We start from the raw sequence: 24,343 nt of genomic DNA, 5'->3' as shown, positions 1-24,343 counted from the left end.
TTTGACGTAGGCTTTGCGTACCCTCTTGGGAAAGATCAAGGCCTTATCGATGCCCAACCCTCAGCTCAGCACCCATATGCCTTTCTTTTCATCTTTTTTATCACACTTGCAGTGTCCCATTTTTAGATGAAAGCAATCCCACTGAGGCATATTGTTCATTTGGCATTTGAATGCATGAACGCATATTGAATTGTGCAAATTGTGAACATTTTGAAGACATTTCCAACCTTATCTTGTAGGTTTCTTTCTTGTTTGTGTGTGTGTGTGTGTGTGTGTGTGTGTGTGTGTGTGTGTGTGTGTGTGTGTGTGTGTGTGTGTGTGTGTGTGTGTGTGTGTGTGTGTGTGTGTGTGTGTGTGTGTGTGTGTCATATTGCTGGCACCATGAGGTCTGTAATGTTTTTGAAAACATTGTCTGACTGTACCGTGTTTTCAATGACAAGATTTGCAGACATGCCATGCCGACTAGACCTACGTGAACAGATGTTGTTATACAGGAAGTAACAACACCCCTTCTTCCCCCTTCACCCGTCAGCAGTTTCAACTCCCTCACTTCCCCTTTTACTAGGCAGAATCCAAATCAGACTCATAAACAATTATTTGTGTAAGCTACCTACAGCTGTGTTAAGTGGTGCCAGCTTACAGGAACACAATGAGATAACATGAAATGACATTAACGGTTAACCATACCATGTGATTTCCTCGTAATGTAGCTGTTGTGTTCAGACCATACTTAATGCTTAGTTCAGTTACAACTCCTATAAATTGTATATCCCTGATCTAAACTGCTTTCAGCTTTCAAACTTCTTTTCTGGGAATAAATGCATTGGTTCTTCATGCAACGTGAAAACATTGCATGAAGAACCAATGACTTGGTGTTAGGTAACATAATTAAAATGTAAATGGAATTAATATTTCAAAAAATGATTACACAAATTCTAATCATTTGTACCCAGCTGGTGGGAGAACATAATTGTATTGATTTAGTTTGTTCTCTCATTTGGTATGTTGACAAGAGGCAAATGCATAAAGTGAAGCTAACTGACTACTATTTAATTCAGTTTCGTTGAGTACGTTGAAGGGAAAAGGACACTGCAGTTTCAGTCTGTCAGGCCCACTGGCTCATAGTTGCACAGTAAAGTGCCTTTGCTTTACATAATTTATCTCTTCAATCGATGGGTATTGCTTTATGGTAGAAAATAAAGGCTTTGAATTAGCCTACAGATACACAACTGAATAAAAAGCTTAGATCATTTTCCACTTGCTCTACACTGCTGAGCTGCTTTTTAAGTCTGTGCTGGCTAGCTAGCAGGTGGCTACAGCTAGCCCCCTAGCCAGGTAGCTGGGAGCGTGCACAGGTCAAAAACTACCAAGAACTCATTTCTATCTATTTCCTCCAAAGCGTTCCCTTCTTTTCTATTATTTATAAAGTTTATGAATTGGACTCAAAGCTCGCACCACGTCTTTGCCTGCAGATACACTGGCGTTTGAAAAGTGATGGTGCTTATACATCTAACTTTAACCTACTCTGACTGACTGCTGAACTGCTTGTGAAGTCTTTGGTAGCTAGCAGGCAGCTGGCTACAGCTAGCTACCTAGCTCTCCCTTCTTTTCTTTTAAAGTTTATGAATTAGACCCATAAAGTCTGCACCACAATGGTCAAATTGGTCCATGGTCTACAGCCTTTGCAGTGAAACTGTTTTTAACTGTTGGGAGAATTCTCTGAACCCTAAGTTGCTGGATCTTTTGGTATTATATCACTTTGTTTGGTTAAACAGGGTTTGCTGTACTTTGCTTTTAGTGTCCTGTTGTATTTCAAAAATTACCTCCAAACCAAAACAAATGCTCCTCCTATGCTTTTTCGGCTCAACTTGAATGAGCCAAATGAGATGTAAAGTAGTATTGCATGCATTTGTGTAATTTCAAGATTAACCTACAAGAATAACACATGTTAATTCATGTTTTGTTTTTTTTGCCCACAATAAAGTTGGCCAGTGATGTTTGTTGATTGCCCTAAAAAAGATGCTGACAATTTGTTTTTAGTCTACAAATACACCAAATGCAGCAATACAATGCCTATCAACAGTATAATGATCTTTATTCTCAGTGAATGTGCACGGGAGGCTTTCAGTTTCCAAGTTGCATACTGAACCAGTTTGATTATTATTCTCCTCTGGCACTTAAACACTAAAGAAAGGTCCTCTACTGATATTTTTAAAGACAGTTTCAGTATTTCTCTAAAAGAGAAATCACATATATCTAGCAACCATTCCCTGTTGTTTTCCACTGTGTCACAGAGTGTGTCTTTCTTCATTAAGGCGCTGATGTTCTGGAAAGGGCAGGGCCCACACTCTGCACAGACCCATTTTTATTATGTCATTTCATTCTTTACATGTCTGCAGTATCTGGCCTTGCTTGTTGTGCAAGTGGAATTGCTGGATAAAGAAACGCCCAGGATCACACAATTAAAAGTAAAGCTCAAAATCATTCAATCATCAACATGAACCATACACAACCATTGTAATAGTGACAGTACAAATATCACAAAATCCATTAGTTGTTTTTTGGGGCACTTGGGTTATTAGATCATAATTACTTAATTAGCACATTGTGTTATTGTCGTAAAATGATAAGACATAAACTCAGCCAAAAAACAAAAACAAAAAACACCTATGCATGAGCATAGCTGGCTGACTTTCCAAATTTCTAAGGAAACATTTGACAGGATGTTGAACACAGGGGCTTTTCTGCATCACTGATGGGGCTGTTAGCTGTAAGTGGTTACACCATTACAGGAAGTAAAGCAAAAGGTAAGGGAAATGAAATGCGAGCAGGTTTTTATAAAAGACGAGATGGTTCATCGAGTGATGGGTTAAAAAAAATTCAGAGAGCTATTTGTGGCGTGCCACTTTGCACACTAGATACACGCAAAACAGCATGGAGACACTTCTTTTTCTATTTCCTCAATTCAACTACATGGGCCCAAAGGAGGAAGCGTATTTCAAAATGTTTGGTCCACAACACTCGCAGGCACCAAAGATGAAGGACGATTTTAGCAGGTTGGTGTGTGAAACTCAGCTGTTTTCTATTGTTTAACTGTTTTAAGAATAACTCATTTCATAGTGTGTTTAAGTAAATGTAGAAAAACGTGAAAACTTTAGTCATGAGTAGAGACACAGCAAGTTTCTTTGTGTATAGATCACTTCTTACTAACAAGCATTATAATACTGCATGATAACTATTTAATGTGTTCATATAGTACATGAAAATGAGTGCAGTTGACACCATGTAAGGAGGATAGACTTCCAAAAGCTGTCCTCCATGATGAGTCTCTCCGTGAACTCGTGTGCATGCAAGACTTTTCTTCCAATTTGTAGTTGACCAAAAAGACATTGTGTAATTTATAGCACGTCTTGTAAGCCACTTTAGCAATGTGTCTGCGAGGAGTTATTCTCTCATAAGTTGCTGATTTGGTTCACTGTGCTACCGTTTAAGCGGCTGACAGTTTGTGGAGCTTGATGTATTTTCTCCTGTGTTTGCAGACAGAAAGACAAGGAGAGGAAGAGCCGACTCAGCCTTTTTCTCACCAAGTCAGGCTCTCATGAAAACGTCAGTCCCCATAAAAAGACAAATACGCCACCCAGCAAGTGAGGCAAAATGCATTTATATCAAATATTGTATTACTTATGTTCAACCTCAGCTTCCAGTACCCTTCATGACTCATTGCACACTGGTGGCAACATGGCATGCAGACATGTCAAAGGATACCTCAACATTTGTTGCTTCATCAATAGGGAAGAGCTGAGCATATTTCTGATTTTTTTTGCAGCATCTCACCAGAGGCGGCTTTGCAATGGAGCGACTCCTTTGAAGAACTGCTGAAGCACTCAGGTCAGATAAATGTCCAAAGATTCACAACAATGTTGAGGCAAATTGTTGCACACAAAGGGCGTACTCTATTCTGTGTATAACTGTTTGCTGCATGTGAATTGTTAACTGATAAGAAGTTCTAGGGGATATAAATAGTTAATGGAGTGAGAAGTGGTAGTTTCACTACATCTTTTAATGTTTGTTCGCACCAATAGCAACACAGAAACTATGCAACTTCCTCATAAGCAGAGAAGTTGCAATGTAGTGCAGCTTTGAAACATTGTACACCACTGAATGTGCTCATTTTGGAATGGTTTTATCGATAGTATTTAAGATTTATAATACTAAAAGTATATGTACGCTATTGAAGGGTTATGTTATTGCTAAGTTATTGTTTGTACTGTCATTTTGAGCAACTTTGGTATGAGGAAGAGGTAGAAGAAGTATTTTGATATTTGTACGGTACAGAGTACAATTTTGATTGTGCACTTACTGCTACATTAATGCATATGTTGCATTGAAACACTTTTGATGTATGAGGTTTGCTAATTGTAATGCCATATACACTCTTTGGCCAACGTATCCTCATACAACGGTTCATATGATATCTTAAAAAAGATATTTTTCAATGTTAATGTAGCATTAGATGGGAATTACCACTCCTTACATATATGCAGTCCTTGCAAAATAATGTTCTGTCTTTGGAGGAAACACTTGCGTAGGTTTTTTTGTGGTTTAGGTTAAAATAACTGCAGAAGTCGCGTAGTAACGTGACAAGCAAGTCAGTGTTTGGATTAAAATAACTACTGAGGTGGGTTAACGTATTGTAAATACAGAAGTGAAGTACATGTCAACTAAATTAATTACGTTTCAAACTCATGCAAAGCGGTCTGGTGTTTTTTGGACCCTCCTTCTCGCTGACATCATACCTACATGTACAACTTTGCTCCTTTTTCTTACAATTTCACAAATACATTGCACAGATCAAAAATTACTTTACTACACTTTATCATTTAGTTTATTACAAACTTTCCATATCAGCACATCTACAAACATACAAACAGACAAATGTAATGGAGCATGTCTCCATTCTTTAATGTTCAAAAAGCTCTTTATTTTTCTCATACTGCCTGTGCTGCAGCACCTCTTTTTACCCTCTGTCTGAAACCAGAGCCCAGTCTGCTGTGATTGGTTAGCTGGCCAGCTCTGTTGTGATTAATCAACAGCTTAGAGATGTCCCGCCCCTCAGCCTATGACGTAATGTGTTCGAATGCTAGCCAATAGGAGCGCAAGTGTAACATAGTGACTATGATACGGTAGTAAAAGGGGGTCCAGACTATCGGATTTTATCCTGCTTTTACAGACCATTTACATGCACAAAAACCTATTTAACACATTACAGGAAAGGGAAACCCCCAAAAAGCATAATAAGGTCCCTTTAAATTCCACCTTTTGTCCTTAAAACATCCTGATAATCTAATGTGAGCTTTGTTTACCCAAAGGCACTGAAATATCTATTTTGTAATGAACAGTAGTGTGACTTTGTATTGTGTTTATAGTAAATAACATTGTCTCTGTTTCTCTTCATCAGATGGGGTGGAAAGCTTCTCTCAGTTCCTCAGGACAGAATTCAGTGAGGAAAACATTGAGTTCTGGTTGGCCTGTGAAGAATACAAGACCATTGATTCTGAGACCAAACTGCTTTCCAAAGCCAAATATATTTATACGGTTCATATTGAAACAGAAGCGCCTAAAGAGGTACGACATGACATTTTAATTTATCTTAAACTGTGTATATGTAATGCTGCATAATAGGCTATTATGTTGAGCTGCAAAGGCTCAACAATACCTGCGGTCTACTGTTGCCTTTGGCTTTTGGAATGCTGTTGGAGGTTTGAAATATAGATGTCATATGAAAAAAACAGTGGTTGAATTCTTAAGCATTGCATAGTCATGAGCCTGCAGTGGGTTGACCTTTGCGAACAATCTTTAGGAGCAGCTGCTCGCTGAGGTCATGCATTTAGTGCAAAGCAGCTCAGGTTATTTCTGTGTGACACAGTCACAGTTTTGAAGGTTTCCGTTTGTTGCAAGGATGTTGCGACCACCATGCGATCTGCTTTCATGACCTGCAGCAGATCTGACCGTTGAGAGTGTGGTGTCTGGTTTGTGGTTTAGACAGTCCTCTGTAGAACTGCAGAGAGCATCACCCACACACTTTCATTCTAACATGATCGCTTGTGTAAATATGGAGAATGCTGCGCTAGCTGGAAAGCATGAAACAGCTTGAGTGATTTGCAGAGAGACCCAAATGTAAATGAATGTAACCTTCAATATTGATGGTTGAAGAGTTGCAGTTTGATATGCATTAATATTTGAGAGCTGTGGTGATGTTGAATATTTTGTATTAGTTCAGTTTTTAATGTCTTTAAATCCTTCTCTTTTCATTTAGGTCAACATCGACTACAACACAAAGATGGCCATTCAGAAGGTCATGGCAAAGCCCACAAAGAGCTGTTTTGAAGCAGCCCAGATAAAAATCTACAGTCTGATGAAAAAGGACTCCTACCCCAGGTTCCTCAACTCTGACATTTATCTGCGTCTCACCAGGAGGAAAGGCCCTGGGGCAACCATGTTTCGCAGAAGGTCACGCTCCTGTGTATTCAACGACAGGGGTGAGGCCACAAATGAACCTTCGGCCTGGTAGAAATGGCATTTCAGTGTGGTCCCTCACTCTGTGAAATAGATTTTTAAATATGAGATATTCCGTGAGGAGCAGCATAATTGTTGAAACGAGCAATGTGCTAATTAGCCACAGGTTTGCTTCTGCAAAGTGTGTTATTTGCTTTCTTTTCAAGAATTTAGAATATTGTTACCACTCTCAAAGATGTAAGATGAGTATAGCTACAGCTGCCTGGTTAGCTTAGCGTAGCATAAAGACTGGAAATATAAGGAAACAGCTAGCTCGATATGCACACATCTATAGCAAAATACACCTAGCATTAGGCTAAACATAGCTCGTTTTATAATCTGATCATTGACTGGATAAATTAAATGAGGATATCCACTGTGATGCAGTCCATTGGACGTTTGGCATTTTAGCCTTCTCCATCTTATTTGTCTGAGACCAGAAGTGACCATATTTGAATGATAGGGTGGAGCTAGGGAGAGCGAGGAACTAGCTTAAGTTAGTGCTAGCTAGCTACTGACTTGGTTTGCAGGGTACATCTTAAGTTTAAGCTAAATGTGGTATACATTGGGAAGCGTATTTTGTTTAAGTAAAAATGTGCCTATATAACAAGTAAGACATTACATATTGGGTTGCAGGAATTATGCAGAAACTTCCTGCAGTCAGTTCAGCTAACTGTATCTCATACATATCAGGCTGAGCTATGCTATCTGGTAGCTTTTTATCTATCATAGACAATTGGTATACATTTTCTCATTTCACTCTTTGTGTCATCTTGGCAAGAAAGTGAATGAGTGTATTTCCTAAGATGTCAAACCATTAGTAATTTACTACGTGCATCTGTACAAGAGATGTCACCACTAGCCTTTCAGCCATAAGAATACGTTCGAAATGATACAAGGCCTGTAAATAATGTTCACCCTCTGGCCAATCAGAACTGATAATTCACTTTGCACATATGGAACAATGTCTTTATTTTCTTTCTTGGGGCAACAGACTGCGTGTGGTTTAAACCTTTATTGAAGAATTTGTTGTTACTTTAAATCTTGCAAAACTTGAATGACAGGCAGTGGGATGTTTAGAGACCGAATCTCAGTTGAAGTGACTCAACGCTACTGACAGTACCCAGTCAGCCGTACAGCCAGCCACACGGAGGCCACTCTCCTTCTTCAGAGGCATTATACTTCAGTTGCTTTGTCTTCTAAACCAGCAATAGCATCCTATACGTCCATAATACAGTGGAAATGGCAGGCTAATTCGGCAATTTCTCATTAAAATGGACTAGATTTTATCCCTGGCACTGTCAAAACACATTTCGGTCTACCTTGCAGTGAAAGCCTGCACCCAAGGTCACTGCAAAGCACTGAAAGGTTTTTATGAGGGATATATATATCTCTCTTTATAAGGAATAAAAATGTATCATATTTTCACTCAGAAAATCCATATCTTATTTGAATACTAATATGAAATGATATGACTTATGATTGCTGCTTTTTCAGTTTGCTGCCATCTAATATAATTTATCTATGCTCATATGTTGCCTTGCTGTTGTAAAATGTACATACTAAACTCAAATAAACACTTTCCTAATAAAGCGGTTTTAATGAGGCCTTTAGTGTCATTTATTAGTTTGAACCACATCTTAATGTGACAAATGGAGATATAATGTGATCATATTACACTAGTGGAAAATTGTTTTTATGTGTTGCTCCCTATTCCAAACCACTGAAAAATTAATAGACCTTATCAACTCCCGCTGCTCTAGCACATAATTATTCATGTTACTGTATATGTATGCAATGGCTACACTTCTGACAAAGACAAATACATTTTAATTTGAAATGTCAGGGATCCCACTGTGTTCACCCCCAAAGTATGTGTGTGGAACAAATTAAGGAGTAATTAATAATCTCCACTGCATAGAGAATGCACATGCAACACGGAATGAGCTGGTTTATCTCATTAACACAGATGCCAGGGTTTTTGAAGTAGCCTTCAGAGACATAAAGTCAATCTCAGCCTAAATAAATTAAATTAAATAAAAACAAGAAACAGAATTCCATACCTCACATTTCACATTAATTATGCACCTACTGTATGTGTCCTCTAACGCATGGTGAAGAGGGGGAAAACGTAATGCAACTATTGAGTTCTGTGGAAACTTCTTCCAGTTTGTGGAGTAGTCATCCTCTCCACTCTTAAGAGTATGCATGGTACTTTCCTATGCGATTAAGCTTATAGTTAGGGCTGGTTCAGGCTTGCCTTTAACTGTGGGGTTGCTTTACGAGTTTTTCCTTGTATGATGTGATGATCTTAGGACAGAGGTTGTTGCAACCTGCACAAACTATGAAGCCCCCTGAGACACATGTGTAATGTGTGATATTGGGCTATAGAAATAACATTTCATTATTATATTGAGCTCAGCCGGCCTGGTAAATTTATTACAGATTTCCTTTTTTTTCATCCCCCCATTAGTATTTAAATGTGTCTTAGTCTGCACAAAAATCCTTTGCAATTATCCAAAAGTTAAAGACGAACCACTGGAGGGAAACGGTTCAACCATTTTAGTCCGGACTGAAAAATCCTGTCAACTGCTTTACGGATGACATGAATGTGATTACAAACAATCATGTTCCCCCGAAGGATGAATCCCACTCACTCTGGGGCTCCCCTAACTTTTCCTGTGGTACCACCAGAATATTTTTTATGAACTCTTGACCACCATTAAATAGATAAGCAAGATTAGGATGAACCCCAACACTTGTACTGATTCTCTGATTTTTCACAAAGGTCTTCCAGCAGGTAACAGTTCAAACAACAAATACTTACACTAACGTGAGAAAAGAAACAAGCGACATGTACACTAATACACAATCAACTAAGGAAACAGATTACCTACCACTTCATAAAGTTTAGTTACTCTTTTTTTATACATCTTCTTGAACTGAAAAATATTCATACAACCCTTTAAATCATTCTGTAGACAATTCCACAGTTTGACTCCAACCACTGAAATACACATCTGCTTTAAAGTAGTCTGTGCATACTGATGCTTAAAATGAAATGTCCTTCTTCGGTCCTCTGAACTAAAAACAAACATTTTTTGTAAATGTTCTGGTAATACTTTGCTTTTTGCCCTGAAAATAACTAGTAGTGTCTGGAACTCAACTAAATCCTTAAGTTTCAAAAGTCCTGACTTGATTAACATGAACAAACATTTATGTTCCCCTCGGGTTGAATTGGAATAAACTCAACATTGACTAATGAACATACATCCAATTCCAAAAGTGTGAAAGAGCAGCCTTAAAAGATAAGATAAGATAGATAAGATGTACCTTTATTAATCCCTGTGGGGAAATTCAAGTGTTTATGCAGCAACAGAGAAGAGGAAAAACAGTACAGGTTCAAACAGGGATATGAAAGAAATTAAAATAAAAAAAATTTAAATAAAAAAATGATATACAGATAAGTAACAAAGTATTGTTAAAAATATACACATTTATGTGTGCAGAAAGAGAGTGCAGGTCAAAGTCCATCCATCCATCTATCCTTCCATCTTCTCCCGCTTATCCGTCAGGGTCGCGGAGGTAACAGCTCCAGCAGAGAGCCCCAAACTTCTCTTTCCCTGGCCACATCAACCAGCTCTGACTGGGAGATTCCAAGGCGCTCCCAGGCCAGCGAAGAGATATAATCCCTCCACCTGGTCCCAGGTCTACCCCTCGGTCTCTTCCCAGCTGGACGTGCCTGGAACACCTCCCTAGGGAGGCGCCCAGGGGGCATTCTCACTAGGTGCCCGAACCACCTCAACTGGCTCCTTTCAACACGAAGGAGCAGCGGTTCTACTCCGAGTCCCTCCCGGATGACCCATCCTTCATGACCATAGGTGAGGGTAGGAACGAAAATGCCTTCTGGCTCAGCTCCCTTTTTGTCACAACGGTGCGGTAAAGCGACTGCAGTACCGCTCCCGCTGCTCCAATTCTCCGGCCCATCTCACGCTCCATTGTTCCCTCACTCGAGAACAAGACCCGAGATACTTGAACTCCTTCACTTAGGGTAAGGCTTCATTCCCTACCTGGAGTGGACAGTCCATCTGTTTCCTGCTGAGAACCATGGCCTCAAATTTGGAGGTGCTGATCCTCATCCCAGGCGCTTCACACTCGGCCGCGAACCGATCCAGTGAGTGCTGAAGGTCACAGACCGATGAAGCCATTAGGACCACATCATCTGCAAAAAGCAGTGGTGCAATCCTTAGCCCACCGAACTGCAGACCCCCTCCCTCACGACTACGCCTCGAAATCCTGTCCATGAATATCACAAACAGGATTGGTGACAAAGCCCAGCCCTGGCGGAGGCCAACCCTCACCGGAAATCGGTCCGATGTGCTACCGAGGACCCGGACACAGCTCTCGCTTTGAGAGTACAGAGATTGGATGGCCCTGAGTAGAGACCACTTCACCCCATACTCCCGCAGCACCTCCCACAGTATCTCCCTGGGAACCCGGTCATACGCCTTCTCCAAATCCACAGAGCATATATAGACCAGATGAGCGTACTCCCAGGCCCCCTCCAGGATCCTTGCGAGAGTGAAAAGCTGGTCCGTCGTTCCACGACCAGGACGCAAACCGCATTGTTCCTCCTCAATCTGAGGTTCAACAATCGGCCAGACCCTCCTTTCCAGCACCTTAGAGTAAACTTTCCCGGGGAGGCTGAGTAGTGTGATGCCTCTGTAAGTGGCACACACCCTCTGATCCCCCTTTTTAAAAAGGGGAACCACCACCCCGGTCTGCCACTCCTTCGGTACTGTTTCCGACTTCCACGCAATGTTGATGAGACGTGTCAACCATGACAGTCCCTCAACACCCAGAGCCTTCAGCATTTCTGGGCGGATCTTGTCCACCCCCGGGGCTTTGCCACTGTGTAGTTGTTTGACTACATCAGTGACTTCCGCCCGTGATATTGGAGTTGATCCCTCAGGTCAGGTCAAAGTTATAGTTCAAAAGTGCAGACTTTATGTGCAGTCCGGGTTATTGTCAGTGAGTCACATGGTTAACCCGTTGTTGTGCAGCCTGATGGCTACAGGCACAAAGGAGTTTCCCAGGCACTTAGTGCTGTGTGGAGGTGGGATGAGTCTGTGGCTGAACGTACTCCTCATCTTCACTAGCTAGATACTGTCCAGTTTCATCCTCATCCTCCCCTCAGCCACCTCCTCCAGATTGTCCAGTTTAACTCCAACAACAGAGCTAGCCTTCCTCACGAGCTCGTTCAGCCTGTCAGCATCCCTTTTGTTGGTGTTTCCCCTCCAGCACACCACGGCAAAGAAGAGCACACTGGCCACCACAGACTGGTAGAACGTCTGCAGCAGCCTCCTGCACACATTGAAGGACCTGAGCCTCCTAAGGAAGAACAGCTTGCTCTGTCCCTTCCTGAAGAGAGTGTCAGTGTTGTCACTCCAGTCCACTTTATTGTTCAAGTGCACTCCCAGGAACTTGTAGCTGTTCACCACCTCCACCTCCTACCCCCTGATGGTGATTGGGTTTAAAGACCTCTTCATGCTCTGCCTAAAGTCCACCACCAGCTCCTTAGTCTTGCTGATGTTGAGCTGGAAGTGGTTGTTGTCACACCAGTCTACGAAGTTCTCCACCAGGGCCCTGTACTCCTCCTCGTTGTTATCTGTGATGCAGCTGACGATGGAGGAGTCATCGGAGAACTTCTGTAGGTGGCGTGAGCCGGAGTCGAAGCAGAAGTCAGAGGTGTAGAGGGTGAACAGTAATGGTGACAGCACAGTTCCTTGGGGGGCTCCAGTGTTGCTCACCAGCACATCAGACACACTGCCCTGCATTCTGACATACTGAGGTCTGTTGGTGAGGTAGTCAGTGATCCAGGCCACCAAGCTGTGATCCACCTGCATCAGTGACAGCTTGTCAGTGAGCAGGTGTGGCTGGATCGTGTTGAAGGTGCTGGAGAAGTCGAAGAACAGGATTCTTAGTGAGCTGTGCGGCTTCTCCAGAAAATATAATGCTTGTAAAATAAAATGAGAACCAGTACCAAAGGCTTACACACAAATGTTTTACACACATTCTCTAAAACAATGGGTTGCTTTTGCTAAGATTTCTCAATCTTAGCAAAAGTCTGTCTGAAGTTTTGCACCCTTGGGCTCTGGTATTAAAACTTTTTCACCACAGGTTCCCAATTTAAGTACATATTTGTTCAATCTTTGAAGCTTTTATCTAACTCTACGCGAGACAAATTTAGTAACAGAGTTGCAGACTCCCAGGCTCAGATATTGAGTAGTGAAATGCACCCCATACCATTCTGTTTGCACTTGATGCTGCTGGCCTGCAACAATATTGATGGACCAAAATAAAGTTTGTAAGCAAGACTCAAGGTGAGAATTTGTACTTTGAATACTAAATGCCAAACCAAAGTGTAGCGACCTTAATAAGAAGATTGTGTTTATATGGGGGAAAAATAAGATTCAGTTGAATGATGGATGGGCAACCTAAAAGCGGCAACATGTTCGCCAATGAACAGTTGAGTGGTTTTCTTGAGAATCTATGCAGATTCTCTGCTGAGGGCTAAATATCATTCAAACCATTTCTGTGGGAAAATACTTTACCATCTGTCAGCTGTATTGGGCCAAGTGGAAACATACTAAAAAAAAAAAATGTTCTCTTTGTGTGATTTTTCACTGAGGTCGAGTAGATGCTTGACCTTGAGTTTTTCTAACTTGTTCAATATATTCTTTTAGGGCTCTCAGAAAATGGGAAAAAAATCCCTGCTGAAAAGCAAAAACAAACAAATCTCACCGCAGGATCCCTGTTGTTTGCTGTTTTCATGTTAGAAGACGAGACAAAGGGATGAGACACTTTCTAATTAAACCACTGACTTGCTTACTGATTTACTTTCAGGGCTTTGAAATCTAATTTGAATGAATTTTTCAGTTACATCTTCACCCTACACCAACCCCCACCCTGCAGAAGAAGGGTCAAAACCCTGTTTGTGATTGACTAAATAAAACAAGCAGGACCAAAAAGCAAAGAGAAATTGCTGTCAATGACAGAGAAAGCTGGACAAATGGTGCTGTTGTAGAATACAGATGGGGGGCCTGAAGAGGACTAGAGTGCCACCCTGTGTATGGTGGGAAAAAATGCATCTTGGTAGGAAGTGCATTGCTGTATCACCAATGAGACTCAGCACATTTCAATGTAGAACAGAAAAATATCAATGATCTTTTACAAAATAAGCTTTTTCAGGGTTGTCCCTTTTGTCCACGGATGGATACACTGACTGTTAAGAATGACTTTTGATCTGAGAATATGAAAGGCTAATAACACAGAACTTCTTGAGTACCATGCAGTGAGTTCACAAAGACACTCCCCAGTTATGCTTTCCTGCCAGTGCCTTTTTTGAAACACAAATTTCTTGACCTGGTGCGTCTACACACATGCAAATATGGGTAGCCTGGGTGTTTTTCATCCCCTGTTGTGATTTACATTATTGGTTTGTTTGGGCCCTCAACATCTCCACCACAGGTTAAGACCATATGTTAAAACACACTGAATGTAATGTATCTGATCTACTGTTTGGTTTACATTCCCTATTCCTTTTTTACACTTAAAGGACATTCCTCCACATATAGCTCAGGATCACGTGACTACACTATAGAAACTCTGAAAAGAGTTCTGGGAATATCAATCGTGATGGTTCCCTTGAGAAAAAAATCGATGTGTTTTTTCCATTGGAGTAATGCAAAAAAACAAGCTCTGCGTAATACATAAACGTTGAGGATACTAACACATTTGGTTTAGCAATATGACCTACACAATGAGCTTTTTACATTCCTGAAGCATAAATGTAATCGTCAGAATAAAAAAGATAACGGCTAAAAACAAACTCCCCAAGGAGGCATACATTCATGTCAAGAAGATAAAGGTGAACTAATGTCCAGTGTGATGACTTAGTAACTGCCTATTTAGAGACAAGGAAAAGCTTTACCTTACTTAATCCAACCCTAACCCTAGAACCCTATTATTACCCTAGTATTCTGTTTTCTAAGTATTCTCTGTTTTGTAATTTTGGAGCAACCTTGCAAAAAGAATTTCCTTCAGGATGAATAAAGTTCTATCTATTATAATCTAATCTAATCCCTGTCGTAGAACAAAACATACATTTGTAAATGTACCCACTGTGGCGCTAATAAAGGATTTCATATTTCTGAAAACATTTTGTTTAGTTTGTGTAAACCACCCACCTTGTTTCAGGCATCTTAAAAAAGCAAAAACCTAACAATGGCAAAGGAACGTGGAGTCAAAACATTTTAGTAATAACACTATTGACACTATACCTTTAATTATTTACCTGACATACCTGATTTTAGTAATGTTTACAAAAATGTTTATTTTCTGACAATTTGTCAGACTGTCAACCATTTTAGTCCGGGCTTAAAAATCCCGGAAAAACTGCTTTATGGATTGCCATGAACGTGATTACAGACAATCATGTTCCCCAGAGGATGAATCGCTCACTCTGGGGCTCCCCTGACTTTTCCTGTAATACCACCAGAAGATTTTTTATGAACTCGTGAACCATTAAAAATATAAGCATGGACAGAAATTCATGTTTCCCATAGGATGAACCTCAACGACGGAAAACTCTGACTTTTATAGCCCTGCCAACAGGTAAAAGTTCAAACTGAGCATTATCTTAACAACTGCTAAATGCATCAGCACTAAATTAAGTACTTGAATTTGGTGATCCCCTGAGTTTTTTCCTCGAGTACCACTATGAGGTTCACACTAGGGATTTTCAGTTGAACGCCTTGACAACTACTGGATGGAATGGTATGGTATTTGGCACATACATTCATGTTCCCCTCAGGATGAATTGTAATAACCTCATCAGTGACTAATGAACATGAAAAGTTTCTTTCCAAATTATACACTTTCAGTTTCAAAGGTCAGTTTTCCCCAGTCCTTCCTGAAGTATATGGCACACATTAATAATTGAATGCTTGTTTATGCTTTTTTTTCTTGATGAATAAGGAACACAGCAGGTATGCAAATGGCAGGATGGCGAGAGTTTTCCTTAATAGTGAATTTGTTTATGGCAATTTGTTTATGGTCTGGAGCTTCCTGACCATTGCTTAATCCTTTAGTTAAATCTTGTTCTGAATTTGACATGTAGTGCTCTACCACAGCAGGCAGTTATGTTATGATATAAGATTATACAGCAGTTCTTCCTGATGAATGGAAATCTAAAGTAGTTAATAGTTTACATCATCTTAATTCAGGTTATTTATATTACTAACTGCCATCCTCATTTCTCAAATCCTCAGTAATGATTACCATAACTAACAAAAAATCACAGCCAAGCTCTTCCAGACACGGAAGGATGCCCCGTCTCTCCCGACAACAACACTTTGCATAAAGATTTCCATATATTCCATTCATGTTGGGTGTGGGTCATTTAGATTTGTTCAGTCACTTGACTCCTTCCTTTCCAAACAATCACAACCCCGTCTTCAGTTTGGCAGGATCTTATCTTTGTCTCTCTTCGTAAAAGGACTAGGAGATGGCTATAAAGTGAGTTACTGCATATTTTATTTTTGGGGGGCCTTTACCTTTTTTCAGCAGGCAACAGCTTACAGCAACCATGTGGAAAATATCCAGGAGTTTTCTCACTGTAAGTCTTAATTTGCATTGTGTCTTAAGATCTGAAGGGTCTTCTAGTGATTTTTAAGGTTGATGTCAATGCTTTGAACTGTTTACAAGTCATTTAAAATCACGCAAGTGTGGTTTGCAGGTGCATTGTGCTGTGGAGTTCACAGATAACTTGGCTAGTGATAGATCTTGATGCTCTTTTCAAGGGTAGATTGTGTTGCTTTCCCAAGGATCCACTGCAAGATGTTGAGACTTGGAGTGAGTCCGTGGACAAAGTCCTCGGTTGTAAAGGTACGAGTCTCTGCTGTCTGTGCATATATGCGATTGCATATATTGCTATCCTACCTAATGTGTATTGTGATTTTCAGCCGGGCAGATAGCTTTCCGGGAGTTCCTGAAGTCCCAGTACAGCGAGGAGAACATTCTGTTTTGGCTCGCGTGTGAGGAGTACAAAAAAATCAAGACGGTGCCAGAGATGATCTCCTCCGCCAACAGGATCTACTCTGAGTTTGTCCAAACAGAAGCGCCCAGACAGGTAAACAACTGCTAGCTGAAAGGGAAAAATAGTTATTTATTCAAACTCTCAATTTAGAAGGCCTTTAGTGGCTGCTTCATGGTGGTAGATCCTTAGATCCTTAGAAGTTGTTACTTTATAGGGAATGAAAATAGCTGCTGTAAGACGCCTTTGGGCGGTATTGTTTGATTCCAGATCAACATAGATTGCGGCACCAGAGAAAACATAACAAAGAACATCTCCAAGCCCTCCCTGACTTCCTTTGATACGGCACAGAAGCTCATCTACAGTCTGATGGCCAGGGATTGCTACCCGCGCTTCCTAAAATCTGACATCTATCAGGGACTGCTGAGGAGAAGTGATTCAAGGTGACTGGTTTTCCAAACTGACAGCCTCTCAGATGGAGGCTCGCCAAATCCTCTCCCCGACTCTCATCTGCTGTATAGCGCTCTTTGATTTCAGTGTGGATAACAGGTTTACGCCATACAATCCAAATCCCAAGTGTAGCAGAAATAGCTTCTTTTTTTTCTTTCCTCAACATGTGTGATTCAGTAGACAGTTACATCTCAAGACAATTTGCAGCTTGTATTATATCTTATCTCTTTAATTATGTCAAGGTAAAAATCTTTAAAGGGATTGTGCACATAATTCTTGAATAATTACCTTTTTTTGTCCTCCCCAATGAGATTAATTATAAAAAAGATGAATTGTAAAGTATTATTATGCCTTTATCTAATTGATTATACCAATATAAATCCAAATATGTTTTAAATTGAGTGCAAATAAATATGTGAGTGTGTTGTTAAGTGTCTGTTTCAGATTTTCTTTCCTGATTTTTATTTATTTAGCTAAATATAAATCAGTTGAAGGACATTTGAGTGTGGTCCTCTTGAATGTGATGCAAATCTCTTTCTTTGTCGTCTAACCCTAACCTGTCTGTATACGGTTATACTGTCATTGGTTGTAAAAAAAAACACCAGATGGCAACAAAGTCCTTCATGCAGTATCAATCTGAAACAAGAAGAAGCAACTGAAAAAACAAAAAAGGGAAAAACTGCCTTTGTGTGGTTTACATCTTTGCTGCAGTTGGAAGCATTTTGTACATTGTGTGGAGGAACAATATGAATGTCTTCATTTAAATTTGCCAAAAACGGAGGCGTTTATGCATCTTGAAAAAGTAGAAGGATTCAAATAATCTGATGTAATGGTAAAATCCTCTTTAAATAAACGTATTCTCCCTTATTTAAATCTACCATCAAAAACAGTCCAAACAATAGTTGTTGCTTTATCTGTTTGTTTTTTGCTTTGTCATGCCCAGGACATGGCGGATTATACAAACTTGTGTCATAGCCTATGTAAAACGCATGCAAATACAAAGGAGCACAACAAAACACATTTGGACATAATGGTCGCATCCACAAAGAGAGTAAACCCAGCATGGAGGAATGACATTTAACAATCTTGAAAAATAAAATGCTACATTGTTCTCTTGCCTGTATGGCCTTAACGTGTTTGCTGTCTGATTTTTGTGTTTGGAAAGTGGAAGTAGACGCGGAGTGGCTTCTCCATGTGACTGTTGGAGTTAGATGAACATTTTGTTCTGCTTCTGTCGGTGGCATTGAATATGCAGGGGGCGATTTATTTAGGGCAACACAAAGGCTGCTCACCACAACTTCCTCTTCAACGACTCCCCTCTTTTTGTGGAAGGGTGAAGTTCGTTGGGCACTGTGAAAAAGACTGAATTTTGCATACTTATTCTCAGCCCCAGCAAAAGTAGATTTTGCTTGCAGGAAGTGGAAAAAGATATCAAAAACCGAGCCATAGATATAATTGTCAAAGTGAGGGAGGAAACTCACAGACGGGTGCAGTAACCGATAACGAAAGTGTCTGAGATAAGAGTTCATGTCACCACAGCAAGCGTTTAACATCTAGCTTCGGGAAAGCAAAGTCACATGAACAAGGATAAAGTGACCAAACAGTTCCGACTGACTCAAAAGCAACTTATTAAGTTTGCTTAAAAACTTTATCAAAGGTTAAGACTTATTATTATGTATTTTATGTCACCTCATTTATCAAACTTGAATATTTTCAGCCACACAAGTTAAAGCATATTTAAACCTGTTTCTGAAGATGTGTTGATTCAGGTGTTAAATGAATGGTCATTCAATGTTTCTGCATTCATTAACTCTACCTTTCTAGCAGAAAAGGTTAACTTCCCCTACATATTGAATGTGTTTCCATGGTTAAATTGTGTCACAACAGTATAAAAATAAGCTTGGCTTCATATTCTGCATTGTGAACACATCACCCCTGCACCCATTGTTATCCAAGTTACATTATGATTTACAGAAGTAGCAAAGCAGCTGTAAGTGCCAGTAGCAAAATATTGCAACACAATGGCTGAGATAAAATGGAGGGAGGTCAAACAAATCAAGATATAGGGAATGTAAACGTTATCCTGTAGAAATACATTTATCTGAAGGAACTTCAATTCAAATAAAGTCGGTCAGCCCATTGCTTTGCTTCAGACTGAATTATCTCAACCACTTGTGGATTGTTGCTATGGCATTTCACGGACATCATTGGTGCGCAGAGTAGAAACTTTAATCATTTAGGTCATAAATGATTAAAGTTTCTACTCTGAGCACCAATAATGTCAACCTAAATGTTAGGTTGACCGCTCTCTTTTCTTCTATCAACACAATGATGTTTTGTCATGTGTTGGATGGAATTTCACAAAATAACATGCTGTCGACATAGCTCTGTCTAAGTTCTACATTTTACAGTAAAGGCTTCAAATGAAACCTTCCAGTGAAGTTCTTAACGAATGCCAGCATTGCATTAGGCTGGACCGTTATTTTTAGGAAATGTGTGAGTTTAAGCATTTCAGTGTAACATACAAGGATTGGGATCTTACATGATGTATGAGGTTATAACACATCAAGTGATGAAAGTGCTTTCTATTGTTGAATGCCGCATTGTATTTGTAAAGGCTTGTACGTCATTTCATTTCTTTTTTCACGAGAAGCTACGGCCACACAAAAATACAAACTGTTCCAATTTAACAACATCTGAGGGTTAACGCTCCATTCCCAGTGTTGTTACGTTGTTTTCCAGCAGTTCAGTCAGTTTATCTCCATTTAAGACAAACAGACGGACACAAACGTAAGGTTTCCCATGGACCTTAAAGTCCACCGACTTCTTTCCTTCCTCTCTACGTTCATTAGACTTATTCATAGTTAGAATATGTTTAGAAATCTGTGCAGCTGCACAGTGTACCGGAATATTTCCTCTTGCTCTGCAATAATGAACAGATGTTTAACCATCTGAAACTATTGAATCTGACTTATGTTTATAATTGCCAACTTTACTGGAAGGAATTCTTTGGGAAATATCTCAATAGTTTTTAAGAAAAGTTGAATCATTCCTTTAACCCTTAAAATACACTGAAGTCGTAAGGTTGGAAAAACCATCGACGGTAATTTCACATGCTCTAAAGTGTATGTATTTGTGTATTAGCTTGCCTTAGTTCAGTGCACTACAGTACAAGATTTAACAATAAGTGAAACAGCTTCATCTTCTTTTTCTTATTCTATACTAGCAGATATTAAGAGTTGAAAATCCTGACTGAAGGGTTATCATTTTTTTTTTAAACACTTTAGTCATAAAAAACAACAATAATTTCCTCCTATGACATTCAGCGTTATATTGCTTACATCAGGGATATTGTATTACAGTATAAAGAAAGGGAAGTATACATTAATACATACAAATCTAAGGAAAACAAAGGACTGGTGATGTTCTCTTTTAAAAATGCATTTTCTGAATGCATTTTTAAAAGAGAACATCAGGGGAATGTCCAGATACCAGGTGAAAGCCTTTGTTTTGCGCAGTTTCCTGGTTAAACATAACAGGAAGTGAATAAAACCGCTTTCAGTGACACAGTTCACACCATTGATTAAGAATCCTGGTGGGAGGTGACCAAATGATCTTGACAAACTGGTTAGAACCAGACCTAGATGTTAGATTTGTATTTTTTCCGGATTTTCAGCTGGCCGTTCTGGCAAGCTCTTACGACATATACGACTGTCTATGAAAACACTGGGCCTAATAGCCTACGACAAAACCAGAGTATCCCTGGTTTGGTTTGGGCAGGTTTGAGGTCCAAATTTGATGCTATGCAGTCTCTCTTCGACAGGATCAGTGTCAGGAGCTGAACCTTTAACAACCAAATAGCAGTTTAACGTAAAATCACCATAATGTTACTTCAAATTGTGAGTATTTAACTTTTGTTAAACGTGTAAAGTCTTAATCATAAAAACATAGCAAAAGAGAAAATACTTTTAAGCCATTAGGGGCCTTTTTATCCAGAAAAGAAACCTGAACCAAGGTAAAAAATAACATCAACATTATTTTTCACTGTTTAAGGTTTGATTATTGTTGCTCCCTCTTGTTGTGCAATGATTTTCAACTGGACAATGGTGCTACAAACTGTTTACCTCGATAAACAACGAATAGTTTGCTTACCGATAGTCAATAGAAACAAGTTTTCATTCGCATTTTATTTAGGTTTGTTTTAAATGTAGTTAAAATGTATGCTTTATTTGGTTGGAAACCTGACTACTGGCTTAGGAGTGCACAGCAAAACAATATCTGTAAAACTAGTTAATGGTATAGTTCAAAATGTTAATTGTCACTCAGTTATAGTTAAAGCCAATCAACATACATTTAAAAATGTTTGGGGCCCTTTTCACTTTTTTATTTAAAGTTAGAGTACAGGAGAGTAGTTATTAGTAGAAAGAGTTTGATACATTTCGACAGAGTCAACTACTGGCTGTTGCTTCGACACTGACTATCTATCTCCACATCTCACTCTCTGCAAAACAAGAGAAAGGTGTATTTCCCAAAATAAAATAATGTTGATTCATAGCATTAGGTTAGTAAACTAGTTAACATTCCAGGTCATTCCAGGCTAAGTAAGGATGTAAAAACAAAACCCTGTATTTTTTTTTTTCATTTGTTACGGGAAGATGTTGTCACAAAAATGTAACCTTTGCATGGTTTTTCAGGCTGGATTAAAAAGTGATTTGCCTATCTGCTGCAGAATGTTCCACTGCCCTATTTGCATCCCTGGACTTTGAAACAAACATGTTTCGATGCAGGTACAGTACACACAGACTGTACAGTAGATGCAGTCTGCGCACATGTTTGCGTCATCCCCAACTTCCTCTTTTTCTGCGGTTAGCTCAACAAGACGGTATGACGATACTCACCAACACTACTGCTCTACATATATAATTGAGCAGATATATCAAACAGACACAGACAACTCTCTAACAGCAGCCCAGCACACAGTCCCCAACGCACAAAGCATTGGTGCCATGCCGAGTATTGACGTATCACCACAAAGGGAGCTACAGAACCTCAACATGGATCTTAATAACAAGAAGAGGTAAATATTTTATTATAACTAATCAATGTATCTACTCCTTTTGTGTCTTTTTCCGATTGAGCTTTTAGTATATGTCACTAAATAAACCTTGTGTTTGATAACCAGGGGAGGAAACCTGAAGTCTCGGCTGCAGTGTAGATCGTCTCAAGATGCTAACATTGAGGGGTAAGCAAAGAAAACTTGAAACTAAATTCTCAATTGTTGAAATTCTTTGAGCACATTTGAGTGACGGCACATCTTTTTTTAAAGGCTTTGTTACGAAGATATGTCCCAGTGGTCACAATCACTCGAGAGGCTTCTATCATCCAAATGTAAGTTCATTAATAGGCTATAAAGCCCATATTCAAGCCTTATTGTCAGTATTCCTCCTCAACGTTGGTTATATTCTAATCTGTTTAGATGGCACGAAGATATTCCAGGCCTTCTTGAAGTCAGAATTCAGTGATGAAAACATTGAGTTTTGGCTTCTTTGTGAGGACTATAAGAAGATGAAGTCTTCCTTCAGGATGTCCTCTAGGGCCAAAAAGATCTTCAAACGCTACATTCAAGCCGAGGCTCCGAGAGAGGTAAGCAGAGATGAGTTCATTTGATTTAGAGTTATATTCAGACACCTTTTGTACTTCTTTCTTCTAATCACTCTCATTACTTTACTCTTCCAGATCAACATTGATCACAACACCAGAGAGCTGATCAGGCGGAACATGAAGACGCCCAACTCGTTGTGCTTTGATGATGCCCGGAGGATTGTCTACGGGCTAATGGAGAGGGACTCGTACCCACGTTTCCTAAGGTCTGACCTCTATCAGGATCTATTGGAAACTACTTCAGAATCGGTGCAGATGTAAAGACACCATAAACATTGCATTAACAGAATCTGGACTCTGAAGCTAAGCTCAGTGCTTGACTACCTGAGAAAAGCTGTGGTGTTATTGCTTGTCCGGGAACACTGGTGAAACACCAAAATACAGCCGAAACTTGCTTTTTTTCCACACATTCATGCCTTATTTTTGAGTTGGAAAGACAGACTGTGGTCGGCCATGATCCAAGATGACTGTGTGTAGAGGAAAAGCCTTAAAAAACCTTAACAGACTTTAAATACTATTAGCTGGTATAATGGGAAAGGATTGGGCCTGGCCACAAAATGGCTACAGTTATTGTAAAACAAAGGACTTCCCAGTGATACCGCGCTTATGTTGTGAACAGGGTAGGGACTTTTTCTGCGGAAGTGTATGTGGTGCAAACACCCTTCCCGCCCATCATGCAAGTGCACAAGCTTCATTTGCACACCATCTTCAGTTTATTGTTTCTCACTAAAGCAATAGATACGTAGATGCTTTTTTAGATGTGGACTTTTATGCATGGCTCTGCATTTGAAAGTTTTGCATTCTGACTTCACACTGAAAAAACTGAGATGTTACAATATTGATGATTTGTAATAAGCTACATGTTGTGCACAGTTTATGCGAAGGTTATGTGAATGTTAACATTGAGGTGGATTTGTACATATTGAATAAATTATCTATATTTGCTTTCTAATGTTAATTGTTACAATGACTCAAATCTGCTACTTGGTCATCAATGTAGTGTTTTTCCTTTCATTCATATACTCACTCAGCTAGAATATTAACTGTTTATTACTCTGAGCTCACTTGTCAACTAAACTTAAAGGAATAGTATGACATCTAAAGAAATATTCTTTTTTTTTTTTGACAAAAAAACATTCTATATCAGGGTTAGAAAAAAAGAATCTCTTATTTCACACTGTCTGACACTTTATTTTTATGAGCTTGTCTTGTTTTAATCGTAATGCCAGTTTTTACAACCAGTAAAACAGCATTCAGTTAAATTGAAATATTTATAAGAGGCCCTATCCCCCCCCCCCCCCCCCCCCCTTTCCTGACACTCCATTGTTGTATTCCTAAATAGTGACATTACTATGCAACACATATTTCTATTGGCTAGCGCTCCAACACATTGTACATGATAGGCTAAGGGCCTGACCAAGACAATTGACTAATCACTACAGAGCTGACCAGCTAACCAATCAGAGCAGACTGGGCTCTGGTTTCAGACAGAGGGTGAAAAGAGGTGCTGCAGCACAGGCAGCATGAGAAAAAATAAAGAGCTTTTTGAACATTAAAGCATGGAGACATGTCCCAGGAGAG

The 24,343-nt window shown here is 39.6% G+C and overlaps 3 protein-coding genes across 5 annotated transcripts; all 3 read left to right on the top strand.

The window, feature by feature from the left end:
• The first annotated feature begins 2,783 nt into the window (after positions 1-2,783).
• rgs18 (regulator of G protein signaling 18) lies at positions 2,784-8,161 on the top strand. The gene is made up of 5 exons (XM_063886335.1): positions 2,784-3,056; positions 3,540-3,644; positions 3,827-3,888; positions 5,459-5,625; positions 6,317-8,161. Exons 1-5 carry the CDS (start codon positions 2,935-2,937, stop codon positions 6,569-6,571), a joined length of 711 nt encoding a protein of 236 aa, XP_063742405.1. The 5' UTR covers positions 2,784-2,934; the 3' UTR covers positions 6,572-8,161.
• Positions 8,162-15,930: 7,769 nt separating this feature from the next.
• rgs1 (regulator of G protein signaling 1) lies at positions 15,931-18,233 on the top strand. Of its 3 annotated transcripts, none has more exons than XM_063885275.1 (4): positions 15,931-16,234; positions 16,443-16,503; positions 16,581-16,747; positions 16,922-18,233. In XM_063885275.1, exons 1-4 carry the CDS (start codon positions 16,205-16,207, stop codon positions 17,096-17,098), a joined length of 435 nt encoding a protein of 144 aa, XP_063741345.1. In that variant the 5' UTR covers positions 15,931-16,204; the 3' UTR covers positions 17,099-18,233. The 3 variants fall into 3 exon arrangements, with proteins under 3 accessions (XP_063741345.1, XP_063741346.1, XP_063741344.1); XM_063885276.1 differs by having other exon boundaries at positions 15,932-16,234; positions 16,419-16,503; XM_063885274.1 differs by having other exon boundaries at positions 16,033-16,134; positions 16,424-16,503.
• Positions 18,234-21,953: 3,720 nt separating this feature from the next.
• On the top strand, positions 21,954-23,714 carry LOC134866239 (regulator of G-protein signaling 13-like). The gene is made up of 5 exons (XM_063886301.1): positions 21,954-22,178; positions 22,284-22,343; positions 22,428-22,489; positions 22,578-22,744; positions 22,838-23,714. Exons 1-5 carry the CDS (start codon positions 22,108-22,110, stop codon positions 23,021-23,023), a joined length of 546 nt encoding a protein of 181 aa, XP_063742371.1. The 5' UTR covers positions 21,954-22,107; the 3' UTR covers positions 23,024-23,714.
• The last annotated feature ends 629 nt before the right edge of the window (positions 23,715-24,343 follow it).

This window comes from Eleginops maclovinus, chromosome 6 (genome assembly GCF_036324505.1).
Source record: "Eleginops maclovinus isolate JMC-PN-2008 ecotype Puerto Natales chromosome 6, JC_Emac_rtc_rv5, whole genome shotgun sequence".
NCBI lineage: Eukaryota > Metazoa > Chordata > Actinopteri > Perciformes > Eleginopidae > Eleginops > Eleginops maclovinus.
The sequence above is the reverse complement of the archived record's forward strand: the minus strand, read 5'-3'. Positions and strand labels throughout refer to the sequence as shown.

Coding starts and splice junctions, on each gene's coding strand:
- rgs18 (XM_063886335.1), top strand. CDS start 2,935: ATGGAGACACTTCTTTTTCTATTTCCTCAATTCAACTACATGGGCCCA. Junction 3,057..3,539: donor ATGAAGGACGATTTTAGCAG/GTTGGTGTGTGA, acceptor CTGTGTTTGCAG/ACAGAAAGACAAGGAGAGGA. Junction 5,626..6,316: donor AAACAGAAGCGCCTAAAGAG/GTACGACATGAC, acceptor CTTTTCATTTAG/GTCAACATCGACTACAACAC.
- rgs1 (XM_063885276.1), top strand. CDS start 16,205: ATGTGGAAAATATCCAGGAGTTTTCTCACT. Junction 16,235..16,418: donor TATCCAGGAGTTTTCTCACT/GTAAGTCTTAAT, acceptor GCTCTTTTCAAG/GGTAGATTGTGTTGCTTTCC. Junction 16,504..16,580: donor CAAAGTCCTCGGTTGTAAAG/GTACGAGTCTCT, acceptor TGTGATTTTCAG/CCGGGCAGATAGCTTTCCGG.
- LOC134866239 (XM_063886301.1), top strand. CDS start 22,108: ATGCCGAGTATTGACGTATCACCACAAAGGGAGCTACAGAACCTCAAC. Junction 22,344..22,427: donor CAAGATGCTAACATTGAGGG/GTAAGCAAAGAA, acceptor CTTTTTTTAAAG/GCTTTGTTACGAAGATATGT. Junction 22,745..22,837: donor AAGCCGAGGCTCCGAGAGAG/GTAAGCAGAGAT, acceptor TTACTCTTCCAG/ATCAACATTGATCACAACAC.